Genomic DNA, 18,104 nt, shown 5'->3' on the forward strand with positions numbered 1-18,104 from the left:
TCTCATAGCAAGGATTTCCTAGAGAAGAGACATTTTGCTTAGAATCTTAGGATTCAGTGATTGTAGAGCCCAGAAGAGACCTTGGCACAGCAGGTTCTTCTCGGACACATTTAGTGGCGGGGACTCAAACTCGGGAAGCCACGCATCTTTTCCATTTTCAAACAGGTCCTTGTTAGAAAAGTATTCTTATTTTTTCCTGAGTTTGATTGCCCTGCCGTGGCCCCAGCTCTCTTTCATGGTGTTAAGTAAAACAAGTCTCCAGCTTCTTCTTTGTGACCACATTTGAAAGCAGCTATTTTGTCCAACAATAAATCTTTCATCCTTTTTATTCTCAGGAAAGAATGTAATTAACAGGACAACAGATTTTCATACCAGACTTTGGTTCAAGTCCCAGCTTTGTCAACAACTGTGTCTCTCCGGGCTTATCTACTCTTTAACGTCTGCTAATAGACGTGGTAATGACCTCCCTCCCGGGGTGATTCTGGGCAATTAATAAATGTAATCATGAGCTATGCACTTCCTTGCACTAGTGAAAAATGCTCTATCCAGGTGCTGGCAGAGGTTGTTTTCCTTGTTTCTTGTATAGTTTGAGAATCTACAATTCTCCAAATTGGTCAGTGGCCAAGGAGTTGGTTTAACCTTCGGTCTGGACATACCATTTCTATTCCCTGAGGAATGGATACTTACCTGAAACCTGAATTCTGGCTTCAATCGCTGTGACATGAGACTTGACTTCTTAGGTGCAGATGCCAGCAAGAGGCCTACGGAGATCAGTTTGTTTGACTGAAACAGGCAGAATCCCACTAGAGTTGGGAAAAAATCAAATTTGTTTTGTATGTTAGCAATATAGCACTGAACTCAGGACAGAAATTCATAAATGCATCACAGAGTGTCAGCTGCTTTTAGAGTTTACTGATGCATTTTATTGCTGAATACATCAAAAGCAGCCGACAGAAGTCAATTCAAGTAACACCTCTCAGGAGTGGACTAGGAGAATGAAGGGAACACAGAAGTTGGGGCACTGGCTTCTAAAACTGATTTTATTCATTTATTAAAGCGACTGTGATAATGTCCTTTAGGGACACAATTGCTTAAAATGATCAAAAGTCTCTACATGAGCACTTTGTCATAACTGTTCCAATTACATTGATTTGTCATAAAATCAGAGAATGCAAAGTGCATAGATATTTTCAGATTAAGACGGTAGAAAAGTGGGAAGAGCACATTATTTGGAAACAGCCCAGAGACCAAACCCCAGGTTTGTTGCCCAGCAGGATGGCTGATTGCTCTGAGACTGTGTTCCCATCTGTGAAATGCAGGCAACGGTGGTGCTCACCTCACAGAATTGTTGTTAGGCTCACATGAATTATTAATGTAAAATGTTTACAGTTGTGCCCAACACATAGTCAGTGCCCAATAAATGCTAGCTATAATTTTTTATGTTCCTTTCTTTGATTGATTAGTTCTCTAGCCTCAGGCTGTGTGTGTGTGTGTTCAGGTGAGGGTTAGATGGATTGTACACAACCAATGTTGTGTACCTGAAATGGTATCTGATGCAAAGCAAGGCGTTCATCATGGTCATTTCCTGTTGTTAAAATTGTTATCACCAGTGTTATTATTTTTATTTCATTCAACTAGACTGTCTTTCATTTATCATTTATAGGGTTCTACAATTAAGTAGTCTGCATTTGTCTTTATGTTCCTAATCCATTTTTATGTAGGTCTGACCACAGAAACCAAAGAGCACTTTCTTAGTTTGCATTATTCAAAAGACATGGTATTTGTCAGATTGCAAAGTAGAGTTTTCAGTCACTGGAGGGATAGCACATACTGGAGTACTTCAAGAGCAACTCCATTTGAATAGCAAAGCCTGAAATCTTCCCTCTTTTAAAATGCAAATCACATCCAGTTAATAGCTGTATACAAATATCTACCTGCCTAGGAAGTTTGAGAGCTAATTTAGCTTTGAAGATAATTTTCAGGAATGATTAGGCCTGCAAGGAATTATGTTTGACCAGAAACTTTTGTATTGGATTCGCCCACATTTACCAAAGTCACTTTCATTATTATCACCCTGTGTTTCTGCTGCTCTGGACACATTTATAGCAGCTTTTCTAAACAAACAGGTTTTTTTGGAACACTGGTATCCTTCAGTTATATGTATATGTTTATTGAATGAAGAAGTTTTATGGTCAAATAATTTTGAAAATGCTATATTTTAGAAAAGTGAGGTGGGTTTCCTTGCTGCAGGACTTCTCAGAGCCTTAATGAATCCTGTTGGCCCATTGGGACTCTCAGAGGGCAGGTGTCACCTGCAGCTTTTCCAAAACTAATCTGAACATAAGAAGCTTTCTTTGTTCACAGCTTAGCAGACACGGTATCCCAGGAAACACAGCTACGTAATTTAGAAAATGCTGGTTTAAAACAAGAACCTGTAGCCTTCACCCAAATGAGTACTCGCTCTTGCGCACGCTGCTTTCGCTCCCACACACCATGCCCATATCCACATGCTGTAACTCAACTGTTTCTCTCACTCCCCGTCACAAATCCACAGGCGTTGCCAACAGTGTGGCATTTTACATTCCATTCGTGCCATGTTTTATATAGACATCATCTTGTGAACTTTGTACAAAACATATGGAAAAAGAGGGACAAAAGACATGCTCAATCTTTTATGTCCATTGACAGATTTTTTAAGCTTCCATAAGTGGAAACACACTTATTTTCACAAATCACCTAATAATGTAACTTTCCCAAATGGAGCTTAGCTCTTCCCCTGAAAGCTCTGCCTTTTGGTGCTTTTTCTTTCTGGGTTAAACTAAGAATCATCATTTTAAACTCATCCTTTGATGTTAATAATTTTGTTAAAAAAATATATTTTTTAGTGATTTCAGAAAGGAAGGGAGAGGAAGAGAGAGATAGAAACATTAATGATGAGAGAGAATCACTGATCTGCTGCTTCCTACACGCCCCCCACTGGGGATCGAGCTCACAACCCGGGCATGTGCCCTGACAGAGAATCGAACCGTGACCTCCTGGTTCATAGTTTGACGCTCAACCACTGAGCCACGCCAGCCGGGCTGATGTTAATAATTTTAATAATAGGAGATCCTTATCTGATCATGTTCTTCTCCTATTTTAAACGTTATATCCCTTCCTACTTTCCCCTCACCCCCAAATAAGCAAGACTGTGAACATGAACATATGCAAAAACCTTGGCCGAGATATACAAAACAGCACCTCTGCTTTTCAGCCTCATCTAAGCCACACACATTGCTCTGGACACTAATCACCACTTCCTCCCACTTCCTCCCTGATTTATAGTGACTTCCCTGCACTTTGCATTTCCTAAATGTGCAGTCAGAGTCCCTGTGTTTCTCTGAGCCCAGTTTCAACTTGGGGCAGCAAGAGAGCACAGCAATGTTTGTCTGTGTGTCAGTGTTGCCACTTCGCTTCTTGCCCACGCTGCCTTCCGATTATTTTTCCTCCATTTGTGATACCCCTTGCCAGGGAATAAGCACACCCAGAAGACCCTGGTGTTCTCCAAATGAACTATCATTAAAAACTGAGAGACCAGTCTCTCCAAGCATGTCAGTGACAAGGCCGGGTCGCCATCCCCCACGATGGCTTACGTCAGCTCCTCAGTCACCAAAGGACCATGCCTCTGTCATCAGGCTTGGGAGTGGGTGCCAGAAGAAGCAGGTCAGAGCTAATCATTCCTGCTCCAGCTAACAGAGGCTAATGATCCCTAGAAGGCCATAATTTTTTAACTGTGTTTCCAGTGAGGTTTGACTTTGCTTTTCCATTGACACATTGTCAGTTCTTAATATGTATGAGTGAGCTGTGCTGGAGACGTCATGCCTCAGAATATATAGAAAGTGACCTGCCCCTTGACGATGCATTTCCTCCACAGCAGTGGTTCTCCACCTTCCTAATGCCGCGACCCTTTAATACAGTTCCTCATGTTGTGGTGACCCCCAACCATAAAATTATTTTCGTTGCTTCTTCATAACTGTAATTTTGCTACTGTAAACAATATGTAATTATATATGTGTTTTCCGATGGTCTTAGTTCAACCCCCAAAGGGGTCGCGACCCACAGGTTGAGAACCGCTGCTCTATAGGGATTCTCTACCCCAGGATTTTCTACCCTAACCATTAAATGAAATGCACTGATGTCTCTGGTTCCGCATCACAGCATGGCTGTCTCATGGTAAAAGTGTGGTTGAAAGAGATTCTTTGCGATAGGACTTCATTAAGATAAGGAATGGAGTCAGGAAAAGGAAGAAGACTACCTTGTGAATGGGAGATAAGGAAATAGAAAATAAGGTCATATTTTGCTTCTATGACCAAAATAATATGATAAACGATTTTAACAAGGCAGAAGAGAAGGATGGAATCAAAGATAAAATAATAGAGATAAATAGGAATAGGCAAGTTTATTTTACTTCACATTATTACATTTTGCATTAATATAAACAAACTGTTTTTCTCAAGGCTGTGTTACAAGGCAGGGAGGGGTTGTTTCTAGCAATGGGCCCAGCTTTATTATGGGTGATCCATTGGGTCCCTTGATGAAAATACTTAAGCTTATTAGAATTCAATAGATAACTAGGTAACTAAGGATTCTTCTTTATAACATTGTATGGCACTGATGACTTTGTTATATTATGGGCCAATTTTACTATCTTGCATAAAAAGCTTTTAAAATTAACTGAAATGATTGAAGGCAGGTTAAATTGGACCTGACCTAAGTGCTACTGAGCCTATATTACGTTACTTATTACAATAGCAAATGAAATGACTAAATTTGCATATATCCTATATAATAAAAGCCCAGTGACTGAACAGCGGAACAACCAGAACGACCAACCAGTCGCTATGATGTGCACTATGACATGCACTCAATGCAGGAGCTGCCCCTTGGTGGTCAGTCAGTGTGCTCCCACAGTGGGATTGCCGCTGGGCTGACCAGGATGAGTGGTGCTCCCACAGCGGGCTGATCCCCGCAGGCCATGCCCCCCACCAGTGCATGAATCCTGTGTACCAGGCCTCTAATATATATATATATATATATATTTTAAATGTTACATCTTTCTGATGTTCACATATATAAATTGGAAAATAAACAAACACATTCCATTAAAACTTACTATTGTTAAAACCAAATTTAAAGTGCCATGATAAACTTGGTTTAATACTCATCCCTCCATTGAAGACATGGCAGATAATGTAAATTTTATTTTATTTTTATCCTCCCCAATATTGATGCAGTTTCTCCAATTCAAAGCAAGATTAAAAGTTTCAATCTTCAATTTAGAAATGATGTATAGTGGGAATTATGTTTCTCTTATCTAGAATGAAATTGAAGTTTTTCCAGGGATTTACACAATATTAAGAAAGACAGTTTCTAAGGATCCTTGGGTTTGTTTGTTTGTTCTGCCAACTAGCACTAAATCTCCTAGCTGTCAAGCCTCATTTCTAAGACTAGTAGAAATGAACTGCTTCTAAGGCCAAATGACAGAGCCTTTAAAGTACTTTAAGGATAAACCTGTGATTGTGACATTGGAGGAAGCGAAGTTTCATAACTGTCACCAGGAGTTAATTACTTTGCTTAAAATTTCCCATCTGCCTACTAATGAAATTAATGTCACTGAGGTGAACTTAAATTATGGGATCATATCACAGCTTTTAAGGAACGGGTCCCTTCATACTTTAATAGACAATAGTTTACTCCCCATTTTGTCTTTCATGCCATCTCTGCTTTCCTCAAAACCCTCCTGTCCTTGAAGGACTGAGTGACACTATCTTTCCTGCCAAGTTCATTTGAAAAATATATTGAGATAATAAAGGCTATATGAAGCTCCAGTGAGGGGAAAAGAATAAAAATATGTGTGACTGGTTTTATAATATTTATTATGAAATTGCTTCTCTTCCTCAAATATTTTTTTATAAATTCTTTGAGTTCAAAAATGCTAGTCACGGACATAAAATGAAGCAGTCCAGTATTCGTTGAGTTTCAGAGCTAAGGTAAATAAATAATAGGAATATATATATTTCCTGGACAGTGGTTTTTCCTTTCTTACACCTACAGGTTCATCCCTCAGTGAAAGTGTTTCAAACGTTCCACCTAATGTCTTTCCTACAGATACAGAGAGATGGAGTCAAAAAGAAAGGCTAGTGAATTTCCAAGTATCAGGAGAGTTTTCTTCTGGAACTAATCTGAAAATAGAATGCTGGGCAACTCTTAGGCTAGAGGAGAGGCCGACAATGGAACAAGTATCGTTTCAAAGTGCTCATGATTACCCATTCTGGGCAAGAGTTTCTCCTTCTGTTTGAGCCATGCATATTAATAATCAGTACATAACGCTGATTCATGAAGTTTAAGTGCAGGTTGTAAGATGGCCATGTAGATTGCCTATTGCATTAACTAGGACTGGAAACCAAGTCACATGACTGCTTAGGATTGTGGTCCAAATTCTAGCATTAACTAGACATATGATTCCAGGAAGGAGATCTTTATGTTGTTCTTCAATATTGGTCAATATGTTTATTGTCCTATTCTGAAAAAAATTTCATCGACGTGTGTTGATTTAGTTCAGCTCCCAACAACCCACTCCAAAACTCTTAAGAAACTGCTTTCTGAGCTACCTTATCTTCTGAGTAAGAGACAGTTGGGCTCCTGGATGCCAGTTGGTCACCAGAAAGACCAAGTCATAATTAGAAGCTTGGAACTTTCAGCTCCACACCTCACCTCCCTGAAGTGTAGAGGGGCTGGAAATTGAGTGAATGATCGATCATGCCTATGTGAGCAACCCTCCAGAAAAATGTCAAATGTAGTGAGTTCCAGTAGCTTCTGGGTTGGTGAACACCTTCATGTTCTGGCAGGGTGGTACATGTCAGCTCCACGGCACAGAAGATCCTTCACTCAGGAACTTATGAGTCTTTTCTCTGGTTATACCCTTTATGATATCCTTTATAACGTAATAAACTGGTGAAATAAGTACTTTTCTTAGTTCTGTGAAGTGTTCTAGCAAATGATCAACTCCAAATCCAAGAAGATCATGAGAACCTGATTTGTAGCCAATTCGGACAGAAGCTGTGGGCAACCTTACTACTTATTGACCAAGAAGCTAAAAATAAATAGATAAATAGATAAATAGATAAATAAATTACCATTTCATATTTTGATTTTCAGAAGTAAATTTTAAAAAAATCAGACATAGCCTTCTGATTGTTAATGTTCTTGGACAAATTCCATCACTGCTAATGACTTGAGAGGTGGCTTTGAACCTTTCACTTAACCTCTCAGGGCCTCAGTTTGTACAAAATGAATTGGATGATACTTAAGATTACTTTCTGCTCAAGCATTCTCAGATTTTATCCAATTTTGATACTGAGTTCTCAGGAGTTTATCTTAGAATGAAGGAGAAAATAGCTACATCCAGAGTTGTTTCAAGTTAGTCAAACTTTCATTTGGAATACTAACTTCAATTCAGTTCTTAAAAATTTATAAAAGGATATAGAGAAATCTCTGTTGCATTGAAAATTTTAATCCTGTGACTTCATTTTTACTCTTTCTATTTTCTTTGAGAACCTCAGCATACTGAATACCCAAACCCATTATTTTTCTTACATGGATTTTTTTTAGAGATGTGATAAACATCTTTTAATTATTAATAGATATGCTCTCTTATAATAAAAAGTTTAAAAATAATGCTTTAAAAGGGAGATTTTTGCATAAAAAGTATTGCTTTCCCATATACTTTATATTGAAAACCTGGCACAGGGCATTTGACTTATTCCTGTTGACCTTCAGATTCTGTTTAGCATGAATAAGAACAGTATATAATTTCTATGTAACAGTGTTTCTTGCACTTTGCTTTACTTATTTTCCTTCCTTAGAACAAAAATTTCTGTAGGGACCTTTGTTGTTCTACCTGCACTGCTTTAACTGTGAATCAGTCACATTTTGAACTCTGAAATAATTACCAGAGGATTTGGTAATGCAGTGTCAAGACGATGTTACAAAACAAGTTAAAATCAAAGAACGGGAAATTTCAGGTTTTGTAATATTTTAAAATTAGTGCTACCCTGTCTGCCCTTGCTTATTTTGCCTTGTTAAACTGAATTTCCTTCTTGTGTCAATAACCTTTACTCATTCTTGGGTCCCTGTGCAGATATCCTTCATCTACCCATCATTTTCCCTGTTTGTCTAGTTCTTACTCTGTTCCTGGTGGCCTCTGCTTCCCAACTCTATTCTGATACCTGAGATGCCTCCTCAGCCCCTTCCCCTCTCCTTGGTCATTATTCTTTATTTAACTGGGAGCTGGCTCTCTCTCCCTGACAGCTCTGCTAAGTGGCTACCTGGTGTAGGATGAGCATCCTCTGAAAACTCTCCAGGATTGAGGCTCACAGCCTCCAATATACCATTGGCTTCTCTCATTTCGGATATGACCTAAAGATGTCACCATTTGATGAGGATTTTAACTTGCAATTCACCGTGTCCCTCTTCAGCACTGCTCCTCTTACACATGCGATTCCATAGCCATGTAGGTGATCTTTTCAGTTCATTAGGCTTTCCGGATTTTCTCTACCCTCCTTCACAACCCACTCCATGGTCATTCCCTAGATTTTGCCATTAATTCCACCCCTCCAGAGTCTTAATTTAAGTGCTGTATTCTATTTTCTGATTTCCATCTCAGATCTTTCCAGTATCTTCCGAGTTGCTCCTTGACTGCATCAAGTCATTGATCTAAAGTCATGTCTTCACTCTTCACAGATTCCTCCCCCATATCCAGAATTCTTCTTACATAGTTGAGGTTGCATGGTCCATCACTGAGAAATAACAAAACAATTTCCTTGCACACACCCTCAACTGCTGTGCCCCTCTTCTATTACTATACTTTCTAAGCAAAAGATGGATGGATGGATGGATGGATGGATGGATGGATGGATGGATGGATGGATAAAATAAAAATAAAAGCTCCAACAACAAAAACTGTGCTTAAATCCAACATTTTGTTCAAGTGGGCTAGGGTAGCCCAATTTCCATGCTTCTAGGTTCCATTAGGAATCACGACCCCTAACTTCCTGGGTGATTTTACTACTAGTCTATAGTCCCACTAGATTCCCCTGGTCCATTTGCCCTCCCAACCTTTAAACCATTATTTCACACCTTGTTCCAAGAACCTCCAGATATCTCCCCTCTTCCTCATTCTCAGTGGATTTATCTGGTTCCTGTTTCACTGAGAAGAGGAATTTGACAATTTCTCACGCTTTATTTACCACCTTACCAGCATCTACTTTGCCTTTCTTCTGTTACTGTTGATGAACTCTGCTGCATGTCTAAAGTCAACCCCTCTACTCATCTTTTAGATTGCATCCTTTCTCACCTATCCAAGACATTATTCCAACAATTATCCCCTTTTACTTTTGTATTATAATTATTTCCTCTGTATTAGATCATGTCTAGTAGCATTAAAAAATGCTGCCAAATCTTTCACATTGCCTTCTAACTTATACTCCATTTCCCTGCTCTTCTTCATAGAAGAATCATTTTATGAGCTGTCTCTACAGTGACTCCTATGATTATCTTTTTTTTTCTTTAAAAGGCTTTTTTTTTATTGATTAAGGTATTACATATGTGTCTTTATCCCCCATTGCCCCCCACCCCCCAACTCATGCCCTTACCCCCCTGGTGTCTGTGTCCATTGGTTAAGCCTATATGCATGCATACAAGTTTTCTGGTCGATCCCTCCCCCTTACCTCTACCCTCCTCTACCTTCCCTCTGAAGTTTGACGGTCTAATCGATGCTTCTCTGTCTCTGGATCTGTTTTTGTTCATCAGTTTATGTTGTTCATTATATTCCACAAATGAGTGAGATGATGTAATATTTATCTTTCTCTGACTGCTTATTTCGCTTAGCATAATGCTCTCCAGTAGGATTGTCTTTTGAACCCATTCTCATCAGGCTTTCATCCCTAGTACTTCACCTAAATAGCTCTTGTCATGATCAGGAATGAATGGCTTCCATATTGCTGAATCCAGTGGAAAATTACCCATGCTCCTCTTTCTTAGCATATCTGCCCAGTGGATCACTCCCTCCTTAAACCACATTCTTCACTGGGTATCTGAGATATCAGACTGACACCCTCTTAGCAGACTAGAGAGAGACATTCTCCTGCTGACCTTGAAAAAGCAAACTGCCATCTGGTGAGCTGCCTATGGAGAGGGCCACATGGTAAGGACCTGAGGGTGGCCTCCAGGGCTGAGTGTCATCCCAGCTGATAACTAGGGGGAATAAAGAGACATACCTCAGCCATAAGGAAATGAATTCTACCCACAACATTTGAAAGAGCTGGGAAGAGGATTATTTTCTAGATCTAACATATGAGAATGCAGCTTAGCTGACATAAATTTTAGGCGTGTGAGACCCTGAGTAAAGGACCTGGCCTAGACATCTGATCTGTAGAAACTGTGAGATAACAAATGGTGTGGCTTTCAGTTACTGAATTTCGTGGTCGTTTGTTATGTAGCAATATATTTCTTACATTCAAGGAGATGGTTTGTATTTCACATTAACATTGAAACAAGAAGTTTCCAAATAGAGTCACAAGGAGGGAAATATTTGCTGTAGCTAGTTTTATAGGGGGAATTTAGCAGTATTTAGCAGTGAAGAGAACTCTACAAGCCAATTAGTCTAAAAAACATCATCAACCTACCCATGTTGTTGTTCTTGAAGCTTCATGGCCCACACTGTGTAACCATAGGACTTCTAACGCATTTTTATATTTAAATTTAAGATTTTATTTTTGGTAACATAAATCTGAGATAAGTAGGATGTTTATGATCTTCATATGTATAATTTGGAAAATTTTATGGAGTCCGAGTTGCCTGCTCATGATCACATACCTCTTTACTGCAAAGAGCCAACACCACGAGTGAGAACTTTGTTAATGCTGACTGCAGTTTCCACTAAAGCACACTCTGCTATTTCATGGTGTGTGATGATATGAACCAATTTGAACCAAAGATACTGAGATATCCATACCTCTTGACAAGTCCTGATATAAGGTCTTAGAAGATAGGCTATACTTCAGATTCTCTGGATTGGCATTGAGCAATATCTAAGAACTTTTAACACAGGAAAGGAAATAAAATAGTGACAGCAAGGCTTTAAGAATAAAACCTGACATGAATGGAATAGAAGGGAAAGATACCGGCAGATGGGAGGTAGGTTCTCCAGGTGTAACATATCAGAGGTGATGAATCTAATTGGGATGTTGCCATTGGAGAGGACCACGCGGAAGAAACTTTATGGACAGGATGGGGTGACTTCTTGGAAGGTAGGGGCAGGGCAAAGCAAAAGTAGAGGTGGAGTAGTCTGTAGTTTTTGGTCTTTGGAGAATGCTATGGCTGTCGATGTGAGTTGGGCTTAAGGAAAGGAAATGATAGATTTCAAACTTACAGAGTGTGAAATAACGATGTCAGGACAAAAGGAAACTGGAGTTCTAAATCAGGAAATCAGGACAGAATAGGGAATATAGAATTGTGGTAGAGTCTTATAGAAGAGAGAGTTGAATCCCATAATAATGGATGGAATTTCTGAAGGCCAGCTTGTAATGAGAAAAGAGAGGAAAGAAAAAAAAAGCAAGGGGGGCGGGGGGACTAAGGACTAAACCTTAGTGTGTAAGTTCTAATAGTTAGAACTACTAAAACATTTTATTTGAGTTCTAGTTTGAAAGGATTATATGGCTTCTTACATTTCTGAATTTCAGCCAGGATAGAGGTATGTTTAGTTATACATACTTAAATAGAACTCTCACTTCCGTGAGCCCTAAGTAAATCTAGCGTTACCAGGTAAATAAATTCACCAGGAAGATCATCCGGGGGTACTCACTCACTTTGTTTACTTATGGCCGTTGTTTATTTTCCTGTCCAGGTGAGACCTTCGTTTTCCAGTTACTTGTCTAGGTGGTTTAAATGCAAGGCACACCTTACAGCTAAAGAGTCCGTGCATAGCACCAGGCTTACTTTCTATTCACAAAGACTGACAGTGGCTAATGATGGGTTTTCCCTGGATATTTACAAAGTCACTTTGTTGGTTTGTATCTCTGTGGCATTTCCATAGTAGAGGAATTATTTACATGTTACTGTTCCACATTTCCAGTGGTAGGTTTGTTTTTTTTCTTTTTGCTCTACTAGGAAAGGTATAACGTAGGTGGTGAAGAAGGTTAGAGGAAGAATGTCATGAAATTGTCCTTTGTTAGAAGACTGTCCCCATCACCCTTTTTTCAATCTTGTAAAAATGTTTGTGTGTTTCCGCATAGGAAATAGAATGTGTTATTAGGAAGCATTAGGGAAGTTATTTTAAAGGCAGCTTTTAAAGAGCCTTAATCACGTATGTTTTATGCATGCCGAAAACCTAAGTGAGAAGGGAGTATAGATTTGTGTTGCTGAAATTTTCCTCTTTGTTGTCTTTCATCTTGTTGGCGTGATTAAATATTTAAGTGTATCTGCTGAAACAAATAGGAACGCAGCGCTGTGATGGGGATACTTTAGCAGCCGTGGACTACCCCATCTTTTATTTCTCGTACAGCTCTCTGCATTAACTAGTGGTAATGACCTGGCAGTAGACTGTTTGAAATGGCATAGTGTTTTTTTTTCCCCCTTCACATAGATTGAGATAGTTATTTCTTACTACAGCCTGTTTTTATTGCCATATAAGTTTTTCGAAAAGTGTTTCTTGGCTCAGTCAAATTTGTATCCTTGTAAAAATAACATAATGCCAGAAAAAAAATACGTATAACTGGATAAAATAAGAAAAAATAGCTATTTTATTGGACTATAAGTTTTGAGTTTCTTCCCAGGTTTATCATGTCCTTTGTTTTGGGGAAAGTTTGGACAGGAAGGTGGGAGTGAGCACGATAGGTTAGAATGTGTCTCAGATTTTCCTCAAGGTTGCACCAACCTATGATGGCCTATGGTACCTATGATAGAATAATATTATGAAGCCACAGGAGTGAATAGTGGATAATTAGCGATTATTGCTGGTATTATAGAACAGCTATTAGAAACTGACTCTTTGTTTGGCCTCAAAGGAAACTAAAATCCAGGTAATTTAAGTGATATGTCCTTCATCACACAGCTAGTTAGCAGTTGAGCGGGAAATAGTGCTTGGGTTTCTCGCTTCCAATCCAGAACTCTCTTCTGTTTGTCTTTCATACAGATATGATGAATTTCCATTACAGACAACTCAGTAGAGTTTTTGTGATGAATAATGGCTAAGCAATTATCACTAGCCTCCCCAACCTGATGGGTTGAAAGCATAATTGAGAGTTTAAGAATATAAATTTTTCCTAAATTTCTACTAAATGATCTTTGAAACAGCCTTTGGAGAAAGGGAATAGATATTCCAATCGTGATTCTCCTGATTGGAGGGAAGTGTTGAATATCCATATGCTGGGTCTGGGAAATTGATACAGAATGAATAATGAACTGTTCTGCATTTTAACTGCCTGTTCATTGGCTTCAATTCTTTAGTTTATAACCTGGATTCCCCATTCTGTCTCCCACAAATCTCAGATGAAGAGGCATCCTTTAGGATATTTAGAGTGTTCTAAACAAAGTGGTTCAGGGGGAGGTTGATTCTACAATCCCCCTAGTGTCGCTAGATTCACCAAGCCCCTTGCTTTACGTTTGCTCTGGGAATAAGTGGAAGCCTTGGTAGATAAATAGAAATAGGAAACCCAGAGGCATAAAAATTATTGCAAAAATAGCCAGATACTTTTTCAAAGGAAACAGATAGAAATATCGTTCAGAAGCTTACTCCCACAGGACATTGCTCAGTCATCTGCTTTGGCTCTTTGAAATGCTTGCTGTCATTGTAATTATTTATAAACTTGTGCTTTTTCCACTGTTAGGAATGTAAGCTTTAGAACATCTTTTATTACTAAGGCTTTCTAGCTCTAGTGAGTGCATAATCACTGTTGAAATTCATATGGCATAAGATCCTATAATCTTTTTCTATAATCTTTAATGCCAATTTTAATAAAATATTTCTGGAGATAATAAAATTAAATATCATATAATACATTACTGGCAATAATAATTATGTAGCTGCTGCCACTTGTACTACCAGGACAAGGGGGGGTGGGGGGCGGAGAAGGAAGAAGCACGTATCTTGTATAAGGCCTTGTGATGAGCACTTTACACAAATCATGTCAATATAATCCTTATAACAACGTTATCATTGTCTCCATTTTACAAGGAAGTGTTGTATAGCTAAGCCCCTTGCCCACAGTCGTGCAGCTAGCAGCTAGCTCAAATTCCTGAGCTCACACTTTTAACCATTATGGTATATATTGCTTTATTCTACAGTCTTGGGATAGGCTGTGGAACATCTGCCTTCTGTTTCAAAGCATTATGTGCATCCCTTGGTTTAGTTCAAGGAAAAAATTAGAATGTTATATATAAATTTTGTTCATGCACAAATTTTTAAACAATTCTCATATGAAGAAACAGGTATGTTTAATTGCTATTAATCATCAGATTAGGGGAAGAAAGTATGCAGATCTTTTAGAAAATTAATTACGGATAGTGCCAATGAAGGTTCTTGTTAATAAACTGTTTTACTATCAGGTACTGAAAAATTGTACAGAGCTATGTCATATCATAACTTATGACAAGTTATTATGTCATTTTCAACTGGAAATGGTATAATGAATTATTTATAACCATCCCAGAATTGAAGTTAATATAGTTTTTTACTAAAAAGATTATACTATCTTCCACATACACATCTTCTTTATGATGAATGATTAAGTTTTATATATTAATTTTAAATAATTGAGTCAATGTTATGATTTACAGTGACTTAAAAATTGCATTTTTATATTTTAATATGAAATCTTAATATGCTATTTAACAAGTAAATAACTTTTTATGTACATAATCTTTATTTTATTGCATTGTAAAACTAGCTATATATGCTTACCAGAATTTTCTATTTCAGTTTTCTTAAAAGCATAATTAATTATCTAATAACATAATTGTTAATTAACTTAGTCATTATTTTAATTAGCATTTTGGTAAATTCCTTTTACTAATTTTCTCTTCTCTGACACCTCTCACAATAAAGTAGTGACATGTAGAAGGAATTGGTTGAAAGAAAGACAGTATGAAAAGAACATGACTATATAAAGAAAACCAAGTCTCATGTGATTACTATTTGTTAGTCTTAGAAGTTATAGCAACACATCATAACTATGGGGTGATTTGTTACCTATTTTGCAAGAAGGTTAAAGGGAGAAATATCCATTACTTGTGGCAGTATTTCCATGGTATGATGGCATCATTTATTCTGGATATTTTCTTGTTCAGAGAAAGAAATTAGAGAATCTTAAAAGATGGTGGTTGTTCATTTTATTTTTAGCTTTCATTATTATTGTCAACCATAGCATGTGCATGTTTGAGACAGTAATGATGATGGAAATCTTAATATCACCATCATTAAATAGAGAAGAGTTAGTTGCTCAGTGACCAACATTTGAAAAAGAAACCTGGGTTTTCAGTTTTGCCGCTTCGTTACCTTGGGCGAGTCTTTCCATCTTTTTGAGTCTCAGGTTTTTTAGCTGAAAAAATAATAAGTTGTACTAACCAATCTCTATGATTAAATTCTGCTCTGCATGTTTCTTAACTTTCTTATGTTTGCTAGCAGAGAATCTTCTTTACCTGATCTCTTAGAAAGAAAAATGATACAAAATCAAATTTTGTAGCCAATGGCTCAGTCATAGAGGAATATAGGGATGTGTATTGTCTTTTCCATTGTACTCAGCTGTGTTTTCTGTAATAGATGTACACAATATCCCATGTAATTAGTGCAGAGGGGCTGTGGCTTCTGCTGTTACAGAGGTGTGGAGGCTGCCAAACAGGGCCCTGACCCGTGATGCTGAGGCCACTCCTGCCAGCCTAGAGGGGCTTTCGCCTTCATACAGTCAGTTTTGATAATCCATGTACTTACCTTTCAAGTTCATGGTTCATTTTCTTTTGAAATTAAAAACAACACCAACATTAATATGCGTTGCTGTGGTTTAAGCAGATTTGTTTAATTAAAACCATTGAAGTAAATAGCAATGTTCGTGGTTTCCAGAAACAGATATGTATGGGCATAGCCCACCCTTATCCAAGGGGGATGCATTTCAAGATCCCCCATGGATGCCTGAAACTGTGGATAGTACCGCACCCTATGTATACTGTACTCCTGTTTTTTCTTCTACATACATAGCTATGATATAGTTTAACTTATAAGTAGTCGCAGTGAGAGATGAATAACACTGTTAATACAATAGAACAATTATAGCAGTATATTGTAGTAAAAGTTACATGAATGTGGTCTTTCTCTTTCAAAATACCTTATTATATTGCATGTACTGCATGGGGAGGCTGGACAGAGGGATGACTCAGGTCCTGGGCAGGACGGAGCAGGACTCAGCAAGATTTCGTCTTGCTACTCAGAACAGCGTGCATTTTTCAAACTTATGAATTGTTTATTTCTGGGACTTTTCTATTTAATATTTTTGGACCACAGTTGATAGCAGGGTAACTGAAGCCGCAACAAGAGAAACCACAGGTAAGGGGGGATTACTGCAATTTAAGGAGAGAGAAGATTCTTACCTTTCCATGTCATTTATGTTTGGTTGCAGAACTTCAGATGGTGGTAAAGTTGTTGGCACCATAGAAGTCAGTGTCGTGAAGATGGGGGAGATTGAGGATGGGGAAGCCGACCACATCACGGCAGATGTGCAGGGACAAAAGGTAGGGTCTCCGCCAGCTCATTGCACAAATTAAATTAGAAAGGATCATCTTCACCGGATGTCTGAATCACCAACACCTCTATGGGGTATGAAATCTCATTCTTCAAGAGCTAAATGAGAAATCAGCTCTGCAATCTGAGTACCAGAAGTGTGTTTCAGCCTCTGAAGCTGAGGCTGTTTGCATGGAACTAGGCAAAGGCAGGTGCCACTCAGAAACATCTTCCTCTTCTCCACCTGCTCCTGTGTCCACGCTGCCTCTTCTCAGTTGATCACGGTTGCATTCTGCCATAATTAATCCTTCAGGAGATGCCCAGGAAATTCTTGGAGGACTATTACCACAAGTAACCACTTCCCTACTCTCAAAACCCTCTTTGGAAAAAGATGCAGTTTGAACTTAGATTTCATTATTATGTGACGGAGGGCAGACTTCATAACATTGTGCCTTATGAAACTGCAGAGAGAGAAGCAGGGAATTGCCCACAGTGGAGGGGCGGCTCTGGAGGAGGGGCGATGCCCGCTGGAGGCCAAAGGGCTTCCTTGAAGCCCAGGATAAAGGCTCCAGTGCCTCTCAAGATGTGGCCGGGAGTTTTACTTGCTTTCTACTCCCTTTTCTGCAGGAGATGAAAACTTGATATTGAGTATTAGCCCAAATTCCTGTCTTCGGAATGCAATTGCCTATTTTATTGAGACATAGGGGACAGGCTTCAAAACGGCTAATCGTTCTTTTCAGGAACATGAGCTTGTGTACACACTGTAATTCCTGCCTCGTTATAAATGAACATTTTTTTAATGACAAGGCTCATTCTGACTTAACTTCTAGCTTAGAGACTCTTATCTGGGAACATTTGGATTTTGTTGGTAAGGAAACATCTACATGGAAGATGGTGTTTATGTAACACTTAATGAATCATTAACTTTACACAATATAAGACTCCTTTTCAAATATACATAGTTCTAGCCCTAAGAAAGGCAACACTTGTTTCCCTCTGTTCCCCTGCTCTCCCTCAGAGCATATCCCAGATCATGAAAAGATTACAGGGAGGCCTGGAGTTTGAATCAGGTTGCCTCCAAACGTCAGGGCTATGCTGAAGTTTCGTAGCAGATCCTCTTAGGGTTTGTGTAAACAAGACCCGTTTGGGGTTAGTCCCTTTATTTGGTCCTCGTGTCCTTTGGAGTTCTATATAAGACCCATCTTAGCACCACGTGGATGTTTGTATCAAAATTAAGGAGGGAGGATTTTGAGGGTAAGCAGGGTCTGAGATCAGAAATAGGCAGATGATGGTGCCT

General features: G+C 38.7%; 1 protein-coding gene across 1 annotated transcript in view; it reads left to right on the plus strand.

Moving 5' to 3' along the window:
* INPP4B (inositol polyphosphate-4-phosphatase type II B) overlaps window positions 1-18,104 on the plus strand; it is a 563,351-nt gene that overhangs the window by 385,495 nt on the left and 159,752 nt on the right. The window contains exon 10 of the mRNA XM_081093135.1: window positions 16,707-16,818. Within this exon, the coding sequence (XP_080949261.1) occupies window positions 16,707-16,818 (112 nt within the window). The remainder of the gene's footprint in view (window positions 1-16,706; window positions 16,819-18,104) is intronic.

The sequence above is a fragment of the Myotis nattereri genome (genome assembly GCF_964212035.1).
Source record: "Myotis nattereri genome assembly, chromosome: 5".
In the NCBI taxonomy this organism is placed as follows: domain Eukaryota; kingdom Metazoa; phylum Chordata; class Mammalia; order Chiroptera; family Vespertilionidae; genus Myotis; species Myotis nattereri.